Source organism: Budorcas taxicolor, chromosome 18 (genome assembly GCF_023091745.1).
Source record: "Budorcas taxicolor isolate Tak-1 chromosome 18, Takin1.1, whole genome shotgun sequence".
Lineage (NCBI taxonomy): Eukaryota > Metazoa > Chordata > Mammalia > Artiodactyla > Bovidae > Budorcas > Budorcas taxicolor.
The window spans coordinates 62,730,719-62,748,004 of record NC_068927.1 but is presented as its reverse complement, the minus strand read 5'-3'; the positions used below and the strand labels follow the sequence as shown (position 1 = coordinate 62,748,004).

General features: G+C 43.6%; 1 protein-coding gene across 1 annotated transcript in view; it reads left to right on the top strand.

Moving 5' to 3' along the window:
• Window positions 1-17,286, top strand: part of LOC128064064 (uncharacterized) — a 425,534-nt gene that overhangs the window by 243,416 nt on the left and 164,832 nt on the right. The window contains 1 exon segment of the mRNA XM_052656874.1: window positions 12-993. Within this exon segment, the coding sequence (XP_052512834.1) occupies window positions 12-993 (982 nt within the window).

The following is a 17,286-nucleotide window of genomic DNA, read 5'->3' as shown; positions in this document are numbered from 1 at the left end:
GTGTTACCCACACAACACAGGAGAACACACACTGAAGAAAAATCGTACAACTGTAATGACTGTGGGAAGGCTTTTAGCAAAAGCTCAAATCTCAGAAATCATAAGAGAATCCATTCTGGACAGAAACCTTACAAATGTAATGTGTGCGGCAGAGCCTTTAACCAGGGTTCTAATCTCACTACACATCAGAGAGTGCACACAGGAGAGAAACCGTATAAATGTGATGTCTGTGGCAAGGTCTTTAGTAGAAACTCACACCTTGAAAATCATCAGAGGATGCACACTGGAGAGAAACCTTACAAATGTAGTGAATGTGGTAAGGCCTTTATCCAGCATTCGCTCCTTTGGAGTCATGAGAAGATGCACAGTGGTGAGAAACCTTACAAATGTAATGAATGTGGCAAAGCATTTGCCGAGCAATCAAGCCTTAACAAACACAAGAAAATCCATACCGGAGAGAAACCGTACAAGTGTACTGTGTGTGGCAAAGCCTTCACCATGAGATCAAATCTTACTCAGCACGTGACAATCCATACTGGAGAGAAACCTTACAAATGTAGTGAGTGTGGCAGAGCTTTTACCCAATTTTCACGCCTTACTCGACATCAGAAAATGCACACTGGAGAGAAACCACACAAGTGTAATGTGTGTGGTAAGGCCTTTATTGAACTTTCACAACTTTGGGGTCATGAGAGAATTCATACTGGAGAAAAACCACACAAATGTAATGTGTGTGGCAAGAGATTTACCCAACGTTCAAGCCTTATGGCACATCAGAGAATTCATACAGGAGAAAAATCTTACAAATGTAAAGACTGTGATAAGGCCTTTATCCAACGTTCCCAACTTTGGGGTCACGAGAGGACTCACACTGGAGAGAAACCTTACAAATGTAATGAGTGTGGCAAAGCTTTCACAATGTGTTCATACCTTACTCAACATAAAACCATCCATACTGGAGAGAAACCTTACAAATGTCATGAATGTGGCAAAGCTTATACCCAATTTGCAAGCCTTACTAGGCATCAAAAAAGGCATACTGAAAACACACATAAATCCAACACGTGTGGCAGTGCTTTTATTCAGAACTTGAGCTTTGGGGCTCATCTGACAATTCATAGTAGAAAGAAACCTTAAAATGTAATACCTGACACAAAACTTGGGCAAGTATTCAAGCCCTACTCAGGTTGAGAGACTCCATCGTGGAGGAGGAGACTTACAGATGGCCAAAAGGTACATGATACGGTGCATAGCATCACTAGTCATCGGGGAAATTCAAGTCAAGACTACAATGAGATACCACCTCACACCTGTCAGAATGGGCTGGCATAGAAAGGACAACTCACAGTGTTGGCGAAGATGAGAAGAAAAGGGAACCCTCAAGCACTTTTGGTAGGATTGTAAATTGGTAGCTACTATGGCAGACTATGGCCACTCCTCAAAAAATTAAAAATAGAGCTGCCATATAATCCAGCAGTTGCACATCTGGGCATTTACCTAGAGAAGACAAAAATGCTCGTTCAAAAAATATATGCATTTTGTCATTCATTGTACCATTATTTATAATAGCCAAGGTAAGGGACTTACCTGGTAGTCTAGTGGCTTAGAATCCGCAATTCCATTGCAGGAGGTATGGGTTCAATCCCTGGTCAGGGAGGTAATTCCACATGCCTTGAGGCCAAAAGAACAAAACATAAAACAGAAAGAATATTGTAACAAATTCAATAAAGACTTTTAAAATGTTCCACATTAAAAAAAAATTTTTTTTAAAACAAAGTAGCCAAGGTAAGAGACCTACCAAAAGTCCACCAATAGATGAATCAATAAAATAGATAAAAGGAAAATATATATATATACATATACACACACATCCACATATATACATACATACAGTGGAATATTAGTTGTGAAGAAAAACCAAAATCTTGCTATTTCCAGTAACATGCACAACTCTACAGGGTATTTGACTGGGTGCAATAAGTCAGAACGACACAGCCTGTGATTTCACTTATATGTGGAATTTAGAAAACAAAAGGAAAATAGTCTCATACATAGAACACATAGATGGTTGCCAGAAGGGCAGGTGTGTGTGAAGTGAAAGAAAGTGAAAGTAAAGTCGCTCAGTCGTTTCCGACTCTGCAGCTCCATGGACTGTAGCACGCCAGGCTCCTGGAGTGGGTTGCCATTTCCTTTTCCAGGGGATCTTCCCAACCCAGGGATGGAACCCCTGCCTCCTGCACTTCAGGCCAACTCTTCACTGTCTGAGCCACCAGGGAGGCCCTTGTGTGTGAAGTAGGAAAGGTTTAAGAGGTACAGGTCTACAGTTACATAATGAAGTGTAGGGTGTAATATACAAAATAAGGAGTATAGTCAGTGATAGTAACTTTGAACAGGGACAGATGGCTACTAGACTTACCGGGGTGATTAGTTCATCCTGTATACAGTTGTTAAAATAGTTATGTGGTACACCTGGAACATAATATTGCATTATCCACTGCATGTGTGCATGCTAAGTAACTTCAGGGAAGGCATATGTGGGAGAAAAAAATGGGGGTGGAACAGTGGTCTCCCTGTGTTTTGAAGGGGAATAGCTACTGTATATATAAAATATTCAAAATTAGTCTCATTTTTGGAAACCAAAGGGATAATGTTACAGAGGACAGTCATCAAAACAATCAGAGTAGTGTATCTGTGAAGGCTGCGGATTTGGCCTATATAGAGTTGCAATTTGGTACCATTTTATTTATTAGAATGTATCATACTTCTCATATCCAAATGAATAAAATGTAATCTTTTTTTTACAGTGTTAGTTGCTCAGTCGTGTCTGATTCTTTGCGACCCCATCGACCATAGCCCACCAGGCTCCTCTGTCCATGGGATTTTCCAGGCAAGGGTATTGGAGGGGGTAGCCATTCCCTTCTCCGGGGAACTTCCCAACCTGGGGATTGAACCCAGGTCTCCTGCAGTGTAAGGCAGATTCTTTACCATCTGAGCCAGTAAGGAAACCCAATGTTTTTTGTAATCCTTAGTGAATTGTGTGCCTTCTGTTAATGCAAGCATATCCCACTGCATTGGGGGCTTCATAATAATGACCCTTAAGTATACATCATCATGTTCCCTAGGCTGAATGGCATCTGTGACAATTTCTTTTCAAATTAGATTTAAACAAAGTATTTGAAAAAGATATATAGTCACAATTTACATTGGAGTTACAAACTCCATAGTGTAACCGAGATTATTTCTGTAGCTATAATTAAAATACTGTAGCAGTACAATTTCAGACTCAGCCCCCTGAAATCTGCCTCCTCGGTTGTAAATCTACACTGTATGATTATATTCCTACATACATTTGTGTGTGTGTGCACTTGAAGCTTTACGTGAAGTGACAAGATATGGTGAACATATAAAAAATACTAGGAGATAAAATTTCAGAAATATAGATAATCTTTTTGTATGTGTGCTTGGAGTTCATATTTTAATAAAATTTATATTTCAAGGCAAGACAAGAAAAAAAAAACACACTTCTGTTTGCTTGGGCTTCCTCCCTCCCTCCCTCCCTCCCTAATATGCAGTGTACATCTGCGTTACACATAAACCACAGCTCCTCAGAGGTGGGAGTGCCTCCTTGACCATAAAGGTCAACTTACTTTTTTATTTCTGACACTAGTGATCTAACTTCTTAAAAGTGTTCTAGGATCTTCCCTAGTGGTCCAGTGGCTAAAACTTCTGGGTTTGATCCCTGGTCAGGGAACTAGATCCCCCATGTTGCAACTAAGACCTGGCCAAATAAATATTAATTAGATATTTTTTAAAAGAGTAGTGTTCTTTCTCAACTCTGTGAAAGGTCATGGTGACTTACTGCTTGCTTTGTACATGGTTACCTGGACTGTATGTCCTTGGTGAAGTTTATGGAAAATGATCAACATGTCATATTGATGAATTATCCTTTATCTTGAAAATGTATATTCAACTGTGCGTTCTCAGAGCTTTATGAGAGTCTCCCAAATTATAATCCTCAGCTTGGCTCAAATAAAATCCCCTTTTTCCTTCTTGATTGTTAATGGAATTTTGTTGACATTTTCTTGTAGTCAATAAGCTATCAGGGACACCTACTGGAGGACCCTGGAGTCCGTCCCAAACTCATGCTTGGTACCAGCGTGGGTCCTTTGAGCCCTGCCCACTTCTTTGGTGTTTCTTGGGTACTTTAGTGATTTCTCCTGATATTCAGACATCATTGCTTTAAATGATGTCCTGAGTTTTATTCGAGCTGTTTTTTCTCAGGACTTGGAGTCCTCAGAGGGAGTATGGTTTAACATTCCCTAGGCAGGGGACTTCCCTGGTGGCCCAGTGGTTAATAATCTGCCTTGCAATTCAGGGGATGCAGGTCAGGGAACTAAAATCCCACATGCCATGAAGCAACTAAGCCTGAACGCTGCAGCTACTGAGCATGCACGCTCTGAAGCCCATGTGCCACGATGAAAGATCCTGCATGATGCAATGAAAACCCCACAAGCCACAACTAAGACCCAATACAGCCAAATGTTTAAAAAAAAAAAATTTCCCTAGGCAGGGAACTTGAGGGAACTTTGTAATGAACTGGGTTGGCTGGTCTTTTTTTTTTTTAATTTGGCTTAAATTGGAAAGATTATATGTGATCTGAACAAACTTTGATAGTAAAATGAGACTGATCCTGGGTTTACTGAAATAAAAGTAGTATATCTCTTTGGGATGTTCATGTTATCTCTGTCACAATGTTTGTCCACAAGAAAATTAACGGTATAAACAAAATAGCATGGCAATTTATCAGAAATGTTCAGAATGTTAGGTTGTATGTTACAGGAGTAAAGAATCGGATGCTGTTACCAGAAGGTATGGGTAGGGGGTCTGGCTGCTCACGGCTCAAAAGCCAGTAAATGGGCCAGGTTGGGGAAAAGGAAAGTTTATTTCAGTTGCTGGCAACTGTGGGGGAGGGGTGGTGGACATCTGTCCAAAGGCTAACTCCCCACCCTGCCCCCGACAAGCAGGGGTGAGAGCTTCTACAGACAGTGTGTGCGTGTGTGTGTGTGTGGGGGGGGCAGATTACATGCAGAAATAGCACAGTCATCTCTAACAGTCATCTTCATATTGATCATCAGTGGTCTGGCTAGCAGTAGCGTCTTGGTTTTAGGTACAGTTAATCTTTAGTTCTGCGGTGCACTTGTTCCCATTTCTTTGTGGTCAATTCTTGGAATTGTGGCAGCTCAAGTCCTGGGTACAGTCTGGCCATCTTGTAGTTAACTTCTCCATCTGGGGTTTTGGTATCTATAGGACAGCTCACAGGATATGGTTCAGAATATTATCTACAGCCCTTAAGAAAGAACTAAAGGTCCTTGACTATGCTTAATGACAACATTATTATTATTTAGTCTCCTTCCTTTGTTTAAGCATTTCTCACTTTTCTGATTAAAATTATTCTTTGACCAAAGTCTTCCACAGGCAAAAGGCAGGCAGAAGACATGGTGAGGGGTGGGGCGGAGGCAAGGATCATAGAGGCCAGCTCCGTTTCACAGCCACAAATATAATTTGAGGTTTACCTGATGACAACCCACTGATCTGTAAACTTATGCATTACAGTAGCTTACTTCTTTGTAGTGATAAAATGCATTCACTCATTCTATCAATGAGGAACAATTCTAATCACTAATGATACAGCAGGGAATCAATGACCATCTTCAAATAGCTTATATTCTGTAAGGGAAGTCAGCAATAATAAAACAGGATGGTGATAAATACAATGAAGGTGTGCACGTACAATGATAGAGTGAGAGTCCTGATTTAAACAGTGTTCAGAGAATGCTCTAATGATAAGGTGATATTTGAGAAGAATCACTCGTTAATTGAAGAGTGTCATGCAAATGGAGAAAGGCCATTGGGTGGACAAACTAGGAGAAAATTGCCAGGACAGGAACGTTTACAATGACTGAGGGCTAGTTACAACGGATGTGTGGCTTGGTGGGGTGTGATACTAAGTTTCCACTGGAGACATTTAAAATTTGGGACTTCCAGTTAAGATGTTTTTTTTTTTCAGGACTTGGAAGCAGCACTATATAAACCAGCTGTGTGTATACTTTTGTATGAACCAAACAAGGGTTTGGAAACCCCAATCTAAAGCCAGCTGGTCAGAAGCAGAGATGACAACCTGGACTTTTACTGGCATCTGAAGTGTGTTGTGGGGGGAGTGGAGTGGGGACAGGGGAGGGGCAGATTTGCGGGATGTGTGGGATCTGATGCTATATCGGATAAATGCCGAGCTTGAGTTAAATTGTAGGACACTCAGCTGGTGTCACATGCAATTGCTTGTTGTGGAAAAAACACCCACATATTGGTTGATCAGAAGTGTCAGAAAGTGGAGTGTTCTCTGTCAGTGTGGAAGTAGTTTAAGGGTAAAGGAGACAGAGGGAAGAAACACACAGGAAGGAGGAACTGGACTTTTCCCTCCACAGGAAAAAGGACACAAACAGGCTGTCTTAGCATAAAATTCAGGTTAACTGAAATCAGAATGACTTGCCTACTTATCAATATGTGAAAAATTCTTTGATCAGTCCTGTCGCCATGAGTCTCTGGAACAGAGCACAATGCCAAGTTGGCCTCCTGTGAGAACAGGGAATAGAAGCCAAAATGCTATTCTGTAGAATGTCAGTGTAAAATAGCTACTTCTACGCATGCAGAGCTTGTATTTCACATTCTAGTTTGTATGGAACAACTGCAGACTGCTTAACTTATATCCAACCGCAGGAAATGTTTCTGGATCTAACCACCACCACATACAGATCCTTCTTCGAGATCTCAGACCGCTGAATTGCTTCAGTCTCATAGGACTGAGTGCAACCTACTGACTGGCACAAACAAGCTTTTGACTTAAACCGTTTTCAGTGTTAGAGGAAAACATCTTCAGTTCAGTTCAGTGGCTTAGTCATGTCCGACTCTTTGCGACCCCATGGACTGCAGCACGCCAGGCCTCCCTGTCCATTACCAACTCCCGGAGTTTACTCAAACTCATGTCCATCGAGTCGGTGATGGCATCCAACCATCTCATCCTCTGTCGTCCCCTTCTCCTCCCGCCTTCAATCTTTTCCAGCATCAGGGTCTTTTCCAATGAGTCAGGTCTTCACATCAGGTGGTCTAAGTATTGGAGTTTCAGCTTCAGCCTCAGTCCTTCCAATGAATATTCAGGACTGACTTCCTTTAGATGGAGAGACAGTAACTTAATCTCTTAGCAGATAGCAACGATGCATCATCAAGAGACGCAGATTCTCAAGCGTTTCTAACCCAGAGAGCTACGCCTTCGACGCGGAGGGACGCGCAGGCCCCGCCCCTTTCCTGCCCTCTCGCCCGCCTCGCGCGGACCTTGGTCCCACGCCCCGCCCCTCTCCGGCGGCGCTCCGCCCCCGCCGCCGTGCCTCCGAGTCCGCGCGTGCGCAGCTGGCAACGGACCCGGAAGTGAAGATCGCGGAGCGAAGGTCATATTGCGGCGCGTTGTTTCTTGTTTTTCGTGTAAATTTGCGCCTCATAGCCGCGCGCCCAACCCTTCCTCAGGGTGTGGGAGTAACTAGGGACCTGAAATTCACCGCACCTACCCCTCTGTGCCCCGTAAGTCCAGACGTCGCCGTCACAGGGGGCGTTTCAAATCTCTCTGAGGCGAGTTCGGTGCCTTGGCTTCCCCCGCCTCTTTGGTTTTCTTCTTCGCTCTATGTTCCTGCTTAAAATCCTCTACTGACCACCGCCCTCGCTGACCCGCGTAAAGCCCTCTCCCGCAACATGGATTCGCTCTCTCCTCTTCCTCCCCTTCCTCGTCCCCCATAACCTCGCCTTGGAGGCCGCGCCCGTCCCCGCTCCCGGAGAGGCCGCGCGCGTCCTCTCCCCGGTCCTGGGGTTCTGGGGAGCCCTCGCGGCTCCTGAGACCCCCGCCCTCCCAGCCCCTCTGTCCTCGCGTCGGGCCGGTCCTTCTGCCGCACAGGCCTCTTCATAGTGACGTTTCCCCGTCCGCGTGTGGGGGGAGGTGACATGGGTCAGCCCCGTGACACCCAGCTTTCTCGCTGGAAAATGCTCTCTTCCGCTAGGCAGGCATCTTATTCGGTCGATATCCCTGTAAATATGTGGGCGAGGGGGATCAGGAGAAGCCGAGACAGAGCGGTTCACAGAAAAGTAGGAAAACTAAGGAGGAAATAAGAATGAGTGAGGACAGATGGCCTCGTAGAGGACGGGCGAGGGCCTGTTTCAGTGAGTACTTGGTAAGGATGTCAGTGATTTTTCTTTTTAGCAGTTGAAATCTAGTTTAGTCCGTCTAATATTCCGTTGTCTTCCATTTTATGCGATCTGTTAAAATAGTGAGGTACTAAGTGGATGTTCCCCTCAGGTCTGTCTTCTGTGTTCTCTGCCGGTGATGCAGAATGGGCTGATTGACCTCAAACCTTCCAACAGAGCCCCTCTATTCATGATGAGCATATTCCCTCAGAGCTTATTTCCAAGCTAACCCCTTCAGTATTTTCCCAGAAGGGTCACCTTCTTGGTCTCCATTCCTGGACACTCAGAGTCCTTGGATTTGGAGCTTCTGTGCGTTCCTGTTAGAGTGCTCGTGCCCAGAGGTCTCTATGCCTTTCAGCTCTGTTTCTTCATGCTTGCATGGAGGAGAGGAGGAAAAATGGAGAAAATGGAGGGGAGCCTGTTGGGGTCTGCAGGAGAGTTGTGGGAGCAAGTGTGGGCCTCTGGATGAGCCCAGTGAATTGTGTGTGTGTGTGTCCCAGGCATAGTTGTGGGATCACGGGGTGTACGGAACTGTTCGCAAAGGATGTTGCTGTTCTGGCTGGAGCATCTGCAAGTGGGTTTATGGATGATGTGGGCTGCGTGAAATGGTGTGGGTACCATAGCATCTTAACTCAGGTTTCCTGGGACACACAGAGCTGAGGCTGAGATGTGCATGCATGGGTTGAATTGAGTAACATGATCTCACCTGTGGAGGAATGAAGGCAGTGGATTTGGCAGAGGGAAATGTATCCCTGTGATGTTAAAACAGGTTCTGGGCTGAGCCCATGGGAGCGCTGTGTGCAGGAAGATGGGTGCCTTAGTCCTGGCGGGTGCCTACACGCACCTCTTGCGACAGTGGGCAGCAGAGGACTGTCTCTTCCATATGGTGAGGTCTTCCCTGTGTGTGTGGTTGTGGCACAGGAAAGGGGATGTTGATTCTAAGCCTTAAACAGCCTGTTTTCAACTTTCAGGACTGGCCTCGAAAGATTCACCTCTGAGGAAGAAATCCAGAGGAGGCAGAAGAGGAAGGAAAAGAGGTCAAGAATGGCTCTTTCTCAGGTGAAGTCATATCCTCAGTTGATCATTTTGTCGGTCCTTCCAAAATGCCCTGCTTCAGAATTACCAGTCTTCTCTGATGGTTAAGTATGTTCTTGCTCAATAAAAGTGGTTTTTTTTTTTACAATTTTTAATTCAAGAACTTTTCAACCCTACTGTTTTAATATATACCACTAATGGTGGTTTAGTCACAAAGTCGTGTCTGACTCTTGCACTCTTGCGACCCCATTGACTAGCCTGCCAGGCTCCTCTGTCTATGGGATTCTCCAGGCAAAACTACTGGAGTGGGTAGCCATTTTCTTCTCCAGGGGATCTTCCCAACCCAGGGATCGAACCCAGGTCTCCTGCATTGCAGGCAGATTCTTTACCAACTGAGCTATGAGGGAAGCCCCTATATACCACTAATATCCTTTCCAATTTTGAATCAATATTTTGTTAGTGGAATAAACAAACTCTGGCTTTTGTTAATAGTTACTTATCTGGATTTAAATGGGTAAAATTATATTTGCAGTTTGAGTTATATGTATTTTACAGAGATTGAAGTATTATATATTCATGCTTGTACTCATTCTTTGCTAACCGACTGTAGAATAATGTTGACAAACTAAATTATGTAAGATTAGAACATTTTCCTTGTCCCAGAGATGCTGAACTACATTAAGTAAAAATGATAATTTAAAAACTTGCCCAAAATACGTTGAAACAGCTACTCTCGTTTTAGTGAATTGGATATTTACGTGTGTGTACATGCATGCATGTGCAAGTTCATGGTGTAAGAAACGCCGCGGGAAGAAGGAGCCACCCCTATGGACTGTTGTTCAGGGCCTTTTATTGGGCGGTCGCTCTTGGGCAGAACTCCCGGGGGCGGGGGTCTGCGAGGCAAAGGGAGTCAGCGGGGGAATCTGCGGGGGGTGGGGGGGGAAAGGAGTCTGCGAAGTGTGAGGGGTGGGGAAGGGGTTTTATAGCCAGGGCCGGCCCTCCCATATAAGGAAGAAAACGCGGGCTCAGCGGTGATTGGTGTCCAAGGGCTCCGTGTCAGCTCCTGATTGGACGGCGAGGGCTTCGTGTCAGCTCCTGATTGGTCGGCTTGGTTGCCGGCCCGTCTCCGGGGTGTGTCTGCAGCGCCCTCTGCCGGGACATGTCCCGACATACCCGGGCATGCCCAGGCATGCCTGACCTTGCCCTGACCTTTCACATGGCTTTTGTAAAAGACATCATTTTATAGTAAGTTTTTTATTTTTTAGCAATTGAGATTATATCTTAATTTTTTTACACTGTCACATTAATAATTTAAATAGTAAAAATGGAAACATTATGTGTGGATGTGTACACACATGCGTTTGCACATGTTCACCTTGTACTTGTTTCAACTTTCTCAGGGAACCCTCTATGTTAATACATGTAGTAACTGTCAATACAGGTAAAGCATTAAGAGTAATGCTTAGCACATAGGAAGTATTGAAACGCTTTTTGTCATTTCTCTTGTTATCCTCATCTCAATGTTAAATCTCAATCTTTTTGTAAAGTTATTGTGAACTTTTTCATCTCTCAGGACACCACTCACTAGCTCATCTGCATATTGAATCCCACTCAGTGTGTACAACAGAATATCAGACTCTCCTGTGTAGCCAACCTGTGTTTCATTTTTGCTTGTATATTTCATGTATCATCCACAGAAATCAGTCATCCACACTGATTTGGAGGATGTCATATTCTCTTACAGAAGCAAAGAAATGAAAATTCGAGGCACATAATTTGCTCAAAATGCCTGTACTGGAATCTGTCAAAACCTATTCTCCAACCCAGTTGATCCTCTCTCCTCCTCATTTTGTGTGAAGATAAGAACTCTCCTTGTAGTCCCTCAGTGAGATCTATTTTTTATTTCAGGGACATTTGACCTTTAAGGATGTGGCCATCGAATTCTCTCAGGAGGAGTGGGAATACCTGGACCCTGCTCAGAGGGCCTTGTACAGGGACGTGATGCTGGAGACCTACAGGAACCTGCTGTCTGTGGGTGAGGATCACTTTCCTCTAGAAGTTGGGATCTGCCCTGGGGTATCTCTGCATTTTCCCTCTGTGCCTCTTGGGAGCCCCTGTTTTGCTTGACTGACCTCAAAGCCTTGTTGACTCAGACATGCAAAGCTTTGTGATTGGCATCAGGAGTTTAACCATTTCTTCAGAAATATGCACATTTCATGATACACTAGGAGTTGTTCTAGAGCTTAAGTATTTACGAAGTCCAATGGCAAACTTGTAAAATCCTGAATTCCCTGTTTTCTCTCCCTCTGCTTTTGATTCAGTAGTTCTAGGAAGAGAGCTCGAGACCCGCATATTACGCTGTTCCCTCTGCGTTCAGAAGGAGGCAGTAGGTGAATGTGTGAAGTATTTTCCCAGACCTCCCCCTTGTAATGTCCTCACTCCTCAGCTGAGTGAGGAGCTGGGAGTTCTTTTCTTTTCCTCTAAATTATTTATTTATTTTTGGCTGCACTAGGTCTTCACTGCTTTGCTTGGGCTTTCTCGTTATCTCGAGCAGGGGCTACTCTTCCTTGTGCTGTGCAGGTTTCTCATTGAAATGGCTTCTCTCTCTTTTTTTTCCTCTCTTAAGGGGAAGTTTATTTCCCGGTCAGAAAAGAAGAATCAGGGATAGGACCCTGTGCATTCTAGGCCTGGACCTGACCGACGAAGGGTGGGGTAGGGTGGGATGCAGGCAGAGGGGATGGCTCCAGCTGTGCAAGCTTGGTCCCATGGTTGTCCAGGCTGGTCCAGGGAGGGCCCTCTGGGCATGGTGGCACCAAGCCTGGGAGCAGAGGTGGCAGGCCAGCGGGCCCAGAGGACAGTACATATGGAGGCAATAAATACTCACAGGCCAGGGCACACGACTCCAGGCTGGCAGGCCAGGAGGGACAGGTAAGGCTCGGCCACTGGCTTTGTCTGCCGAGAGCTCTCTTTTGCGGGCCGTGGGCTCTAGGCTCTGCCCACTGGGACAGAGAAGCCAGAGGCATGAGGACACCCAGCCTCCCAGATGGGAAGGAGGTTGCTTTGAGTCTTGGCGGTTTGGCTTTCCCAAGCCCCGGAGCCATCCCCACGGTCCTGGGCAGACTGGGGACCAGCACATCCCCAGAAAGAAATGGCTTCTCTTATTGCAAAGCATCCCCACGGTCCTGGGCAGACTGGGGACCAGCACATCCCCAGAAAGAAATGGCTTCTCTTATTGCAAAGCTCTAGGGCAAGTGGGCTTCAGTAGTGGTGGCTCATGGGCTCTAGATCTTGGGTTCGATAGTTGTGGCGCAAGGGTGTAGTTGTTCCAAGGAATGTAGGATCTTCCCGGACCAGGGATTGAACTTGTGGCCCCTGCATCGGCAGGCATATTCTTATCCACTGCACCACCCAGGGAAGGCTGTTCTTTTCTGTTTCTGAACATTATCTCCATCTTAGAGCAAGGGAAAGAACTCTAGATTCTAGAGAATGAAGTGAAAATAGAAAAAGAAAAACAAATGGGAATGTATCAAAGGTGCCAACACAGGTCGGAGCTCAGAAGGGCAGTGAGGAAACCGCACCATTAATAGTGTTTTGGAAACTCTCCCTAAGTGGGAGATGTCTATGGGAAAACAGAAGTTTATTTCTTGTGAATTTTCAGAGAAAATTGTTCTCCTCCCTGACTTGTTCCCCTACTCCAGTACTCTTGCCTGGAAAATCCCATGGATGGGGGAGCCTGGTAGGCTGCAGTCCACGGGGTCTGGAAGAGTCAGACACGGCTGAGCGACTTCACTTTCACTTTTCACTTTTATGCATTGGAGAAGGAAATGGCAACCCACTCCAGTGTTCTTGCCTGGAGAATCCCAGGGACGGGGGAGTCTGGTGGGCTGGCGTCTATGGGGTCACACAGAGTCGGACTTAGCAGCAGCAGCAGCAGCTGACTTGTTCTGTCCTGCAATATGTAAAGTTTATCTTTTCACGCTCAGTGGTGCTACAGCAGCTCCCACACAGACCAAGGCAAAGTGTTTATCACCATCTACACTCCATCATCTGGCTCCTGAGAATTCTTTGCTTCCTTGACTTTGAGGAGAATGGGATAGTCTTTTTCCATTGGTCTCTCTTTCTTGATTCCATCAGATGCATTGGCAGGTGGGTTCTTTTACCACTTGTGCCACCTTGGAAGCCAGAATTGCTCATAGTATTCTCTTATAATCCTTTTGATTTCTGTAGAATCAGTTGTGACCAGTTGTAATGTTCCCTCTTTCATTTAGCTATTTGAGTCTTCTGATTTTTTTCTTAATCTTGCTGAGTGTAAATTTTGTCTTTCTTTTCAAAGAACCAACTTTGAGTTTTGTGGTTGTAGTTTTTTTTATTCTCTTAATTCCTTTAATCTTTTTCTTCCTTCCTTCTCTAGCTCTGTCTCTATTTTGTTCTCCTGAGATCATTTTTTCCCAATCTTTTCTTCCTTTCTCTTTTTTTAAATTCTTATTCACATTGTCAACCGGGATTTCTTTTGTGCACTCCTTTGTATTTTCTTTTTTCCCATATTTATTGACATGTAATCCACATATGTTATGTGGACACAGATCATAGCATGAGTTCTGATAGCTCAGCTGGTAAAGAATCCACCTGCAGTGCAGGAGACCCTGGTTCAATTCCTGGGTTGGAAGATCTGCCGGAGAAGGGATAGGCTATCCACTCCAGTATTTTTGGGCTTCCCTTGTGGGTCAGCTGGCAAACAATCCGCCTGTAATGCAGGAGACCTGGGTTTGATCCCTGGGTTGGGAAGATCCCCTGGAGAAGGGAAAAGCTACCCACTCCAGTATTCTGGCCTGGAGAATTCCATGGACTGTATAGTTCATGGTTTCGCAAAGAGTTGGACACGACTAATTTTCACTTCACTTCAATCCATGTAACATGGTATAAATGTAAAGTGTACAGTGATGATGTGATATACATATATTACTAATTACCAGAACACACTTAACACATCCATCAAGTCACATAATTACAATTTGTGTGTGTGTGTGGGGGGGGGTGAGAACATTTAACGTCTACTGTCTAATCAAGTTTGAGTATATAAGACGGTTTTGTTAACAGTAGTCACCATGCTGTATATTAGATCTGAATGTATTCACCTTATAACTAAAACGGCAATAATATTCCCCTGTATGTAATAATATTCCATTGTATGTAATAATATTCCATTGCATGTAATAATATTCCATTGTATATAGTAATATTCTTCTGTATGTAATAATATTCCATTGTATATAGTAATATTCCCCTGCCCCTGCAATCACTCTTCTACTCTCTTTTTCTAATCATTTGGCTTTTGTTTTTAAGATTCCATATATATGTGATATAAGTGAGGTCATAACTGTATTTGTATTTCTCTCCTGACTTACTTCACTTAGCATAATGCCATGAAGGTCTGTATTGGTACAGATAGCAGGATTTACTTTTTTTTTGCTGAATAATATTCCATTGTATGTATAATATTTTTAAATTTCTTTACACACTGTTGGACACTTAGCTTTTTTTCATGTCTTCGCTATTGTAAATAATGCTGCAACAGCAGAGCAGTGCAAATATCTAAGAGAGTGCTTTCATTTCCTTTCAGTGTATTCCCAGAAGTGAGATTGCTATCTTATGGTAGTCCTTTTTTTTTTTTTTAAATACTTTGAGGAATTCTACATACTCTTTTTCTATGGTGGCTGCACCAATTTACATTTCTACCGGTATTGCAGTGGGTTGCCTTTTCTCCATATCTTCACCTGCACTTTCTATCTCTTGACTTTTTTATGATGGCCATTCTGCTAGGTGTGAGGTGGTATGTCACTGTAGTTTTGCTTTGCATTTCCTCCTGAGGGCAGCTCTGGATATTGGGAGGCTTTGAATTCAGTCTCAGAGCCTGCCAGTTCTTTTCTTCCAAGGTCAGTATTCTAGTCACTCTTGTGCAGTTCTATGGAAGCCCAGGTGGCACAGTGATAAAAAGTCCGCCTGCCAATGCAGGAGAGATGTGAGTTCGATCCCTGGGTTGGGAAGATCCCCTGGAAAAGGAAAATGGTAACCCACTCCAGTATTTTTTTTTCTGGGAAGTCCCATGGACAGAGGAGACTGGCAGGCTACGGTCCATGGCGGTCGCCAAGAGTTAGACATGACTGAGCACGTATGCACGCATGTTCATCCACTGAACAACTTTCTCCCGACAGAACCTAAATCAGTATGTACAGGGCTGATGACCCAAAAGCCAATTCCAGGAGGGATAGCCAAGTGTGACTGTTAGAGCTCTTATTATCTCCCATGAATTATTTCTTTCTCAGCTCCTGGTATTCATTGTAGTATTTTATAATGTGTGCTGCCTGAATAGCCAGTTGTACTCAAGAACATGTTTTCTGATTCTGCAAATACAGGTTCAGATTGTCTTTCTCTCGCTTCCTGTGTACATTGGTGTCAGGTACATAAATCCTGTGAGTCTGCTCTCCTTATTTTTAAAATAGTGGTTGTAAGGTGCTTGGGCTTCAGAAGTTGTAGCTTCTGGGCTCTAGAGCTCTAGGGTTCAGTATTTGTGGTGCACAGGCTTAGTTGCTCCATGGCATCTAGGATCTTTCCAGGGATCAAACTGGTGTCCCTTGTATTGCAAGTGGATTCTTAACCACTGGACCACCAGGGAAGCTCCTGTGTATGTTTTTATTTTCCAATATGTTCTCAACAGTGTTGTCTCTGACCTTCGTTAATAACTTCTCAAAGCACATGCAATGTATCACATATGATTTGGGGCCAGTGACCAGGATAACTAAAGGGCAGTGCATAGACAGGGAATTTCTCTATTAGTTGACTGTGATATAGCTGCAGTCATGAAATCATAATTGTGACTTCTGACTTCTTTTTCCAGTTCTTTTTTATAATGTTATGTATTTTCCTGACGTGATAGTTCATAAGTCAGTGATTTCTATATAACTCCCAGCTCTCATATTGTGTGGTCCTTCTAGAATATAAGTTCGTTCTTTATTCTTAAGGGGGAATGTCTAGAGTTCTGCAGAGTAAAAATTTTCTGTAATATGGTGACTTATTATCTATGCTGACTTTATCATGGTTTACTGGAATAATTTTCAATTTATTTTGTGATTTATAGATGAGCTTTCAGCATGCATTATGCAATATATCATATACAGCATCTCTTAATGTTGTAAAATGCTTTCTCTCAGTGGGTACATGTGGATATATAATGTGTATTAAGATAAATATTTTGTTTTCTTATAAATTGTTTTATTTTCTCAGTTCTACAATGGTTTTGCAATTTTAAACTACAAGTTATTTAGATTATTTATTAGATAAAGCTTGTTTTGGATTATTTAGCATTACAATCAGAGAAGGCAACAGCAACCCACTCCAGTACTCTTGCCTGGAAAATCCCATGGACGAGGAGCCTGGTAGGCTGCAGTCCATGGGGTCACTAAGAGTTGGGCACGACTGAGCGATTTCACTTTCACTTTTCACTTTTATGCATTGGAGAAGGAAAGGGCAACCCACTCCAGTGTTCTTGCCTGGAGAATCCCAGGGACACAGGAGCCTGGTGGGCTGCCGTCTATGGGGTCGCACAGATTCGGACACGACTGAAGCAACTTAGCAGCAGCAGCATTACAATACATTGACTGTTCTTTAGTACTTATATATGTATAGTAATTATGCATAAAATATGTATAATAGATTTTTCTCCTCAGTTATGAGACAGCAATATGTTTACTGCCAAAAGATATGTGATCTTTGAGGTCACGGTGGAAAATATCCTTTCTTTGAGAGCTAACGTAAGTTTGCACAATGTGAGTGATTTTGTCATTGAGTGACTAGGCTACCCTAAAATTAACTTGAATTACTTGCAATTATTCTTTCTTTAATAAAAGATCCTGTTTCTTTAGTTGTGTCTGAAAACTTGAAGGTCATGGTTGGGAAGTTTAATAACTGTCC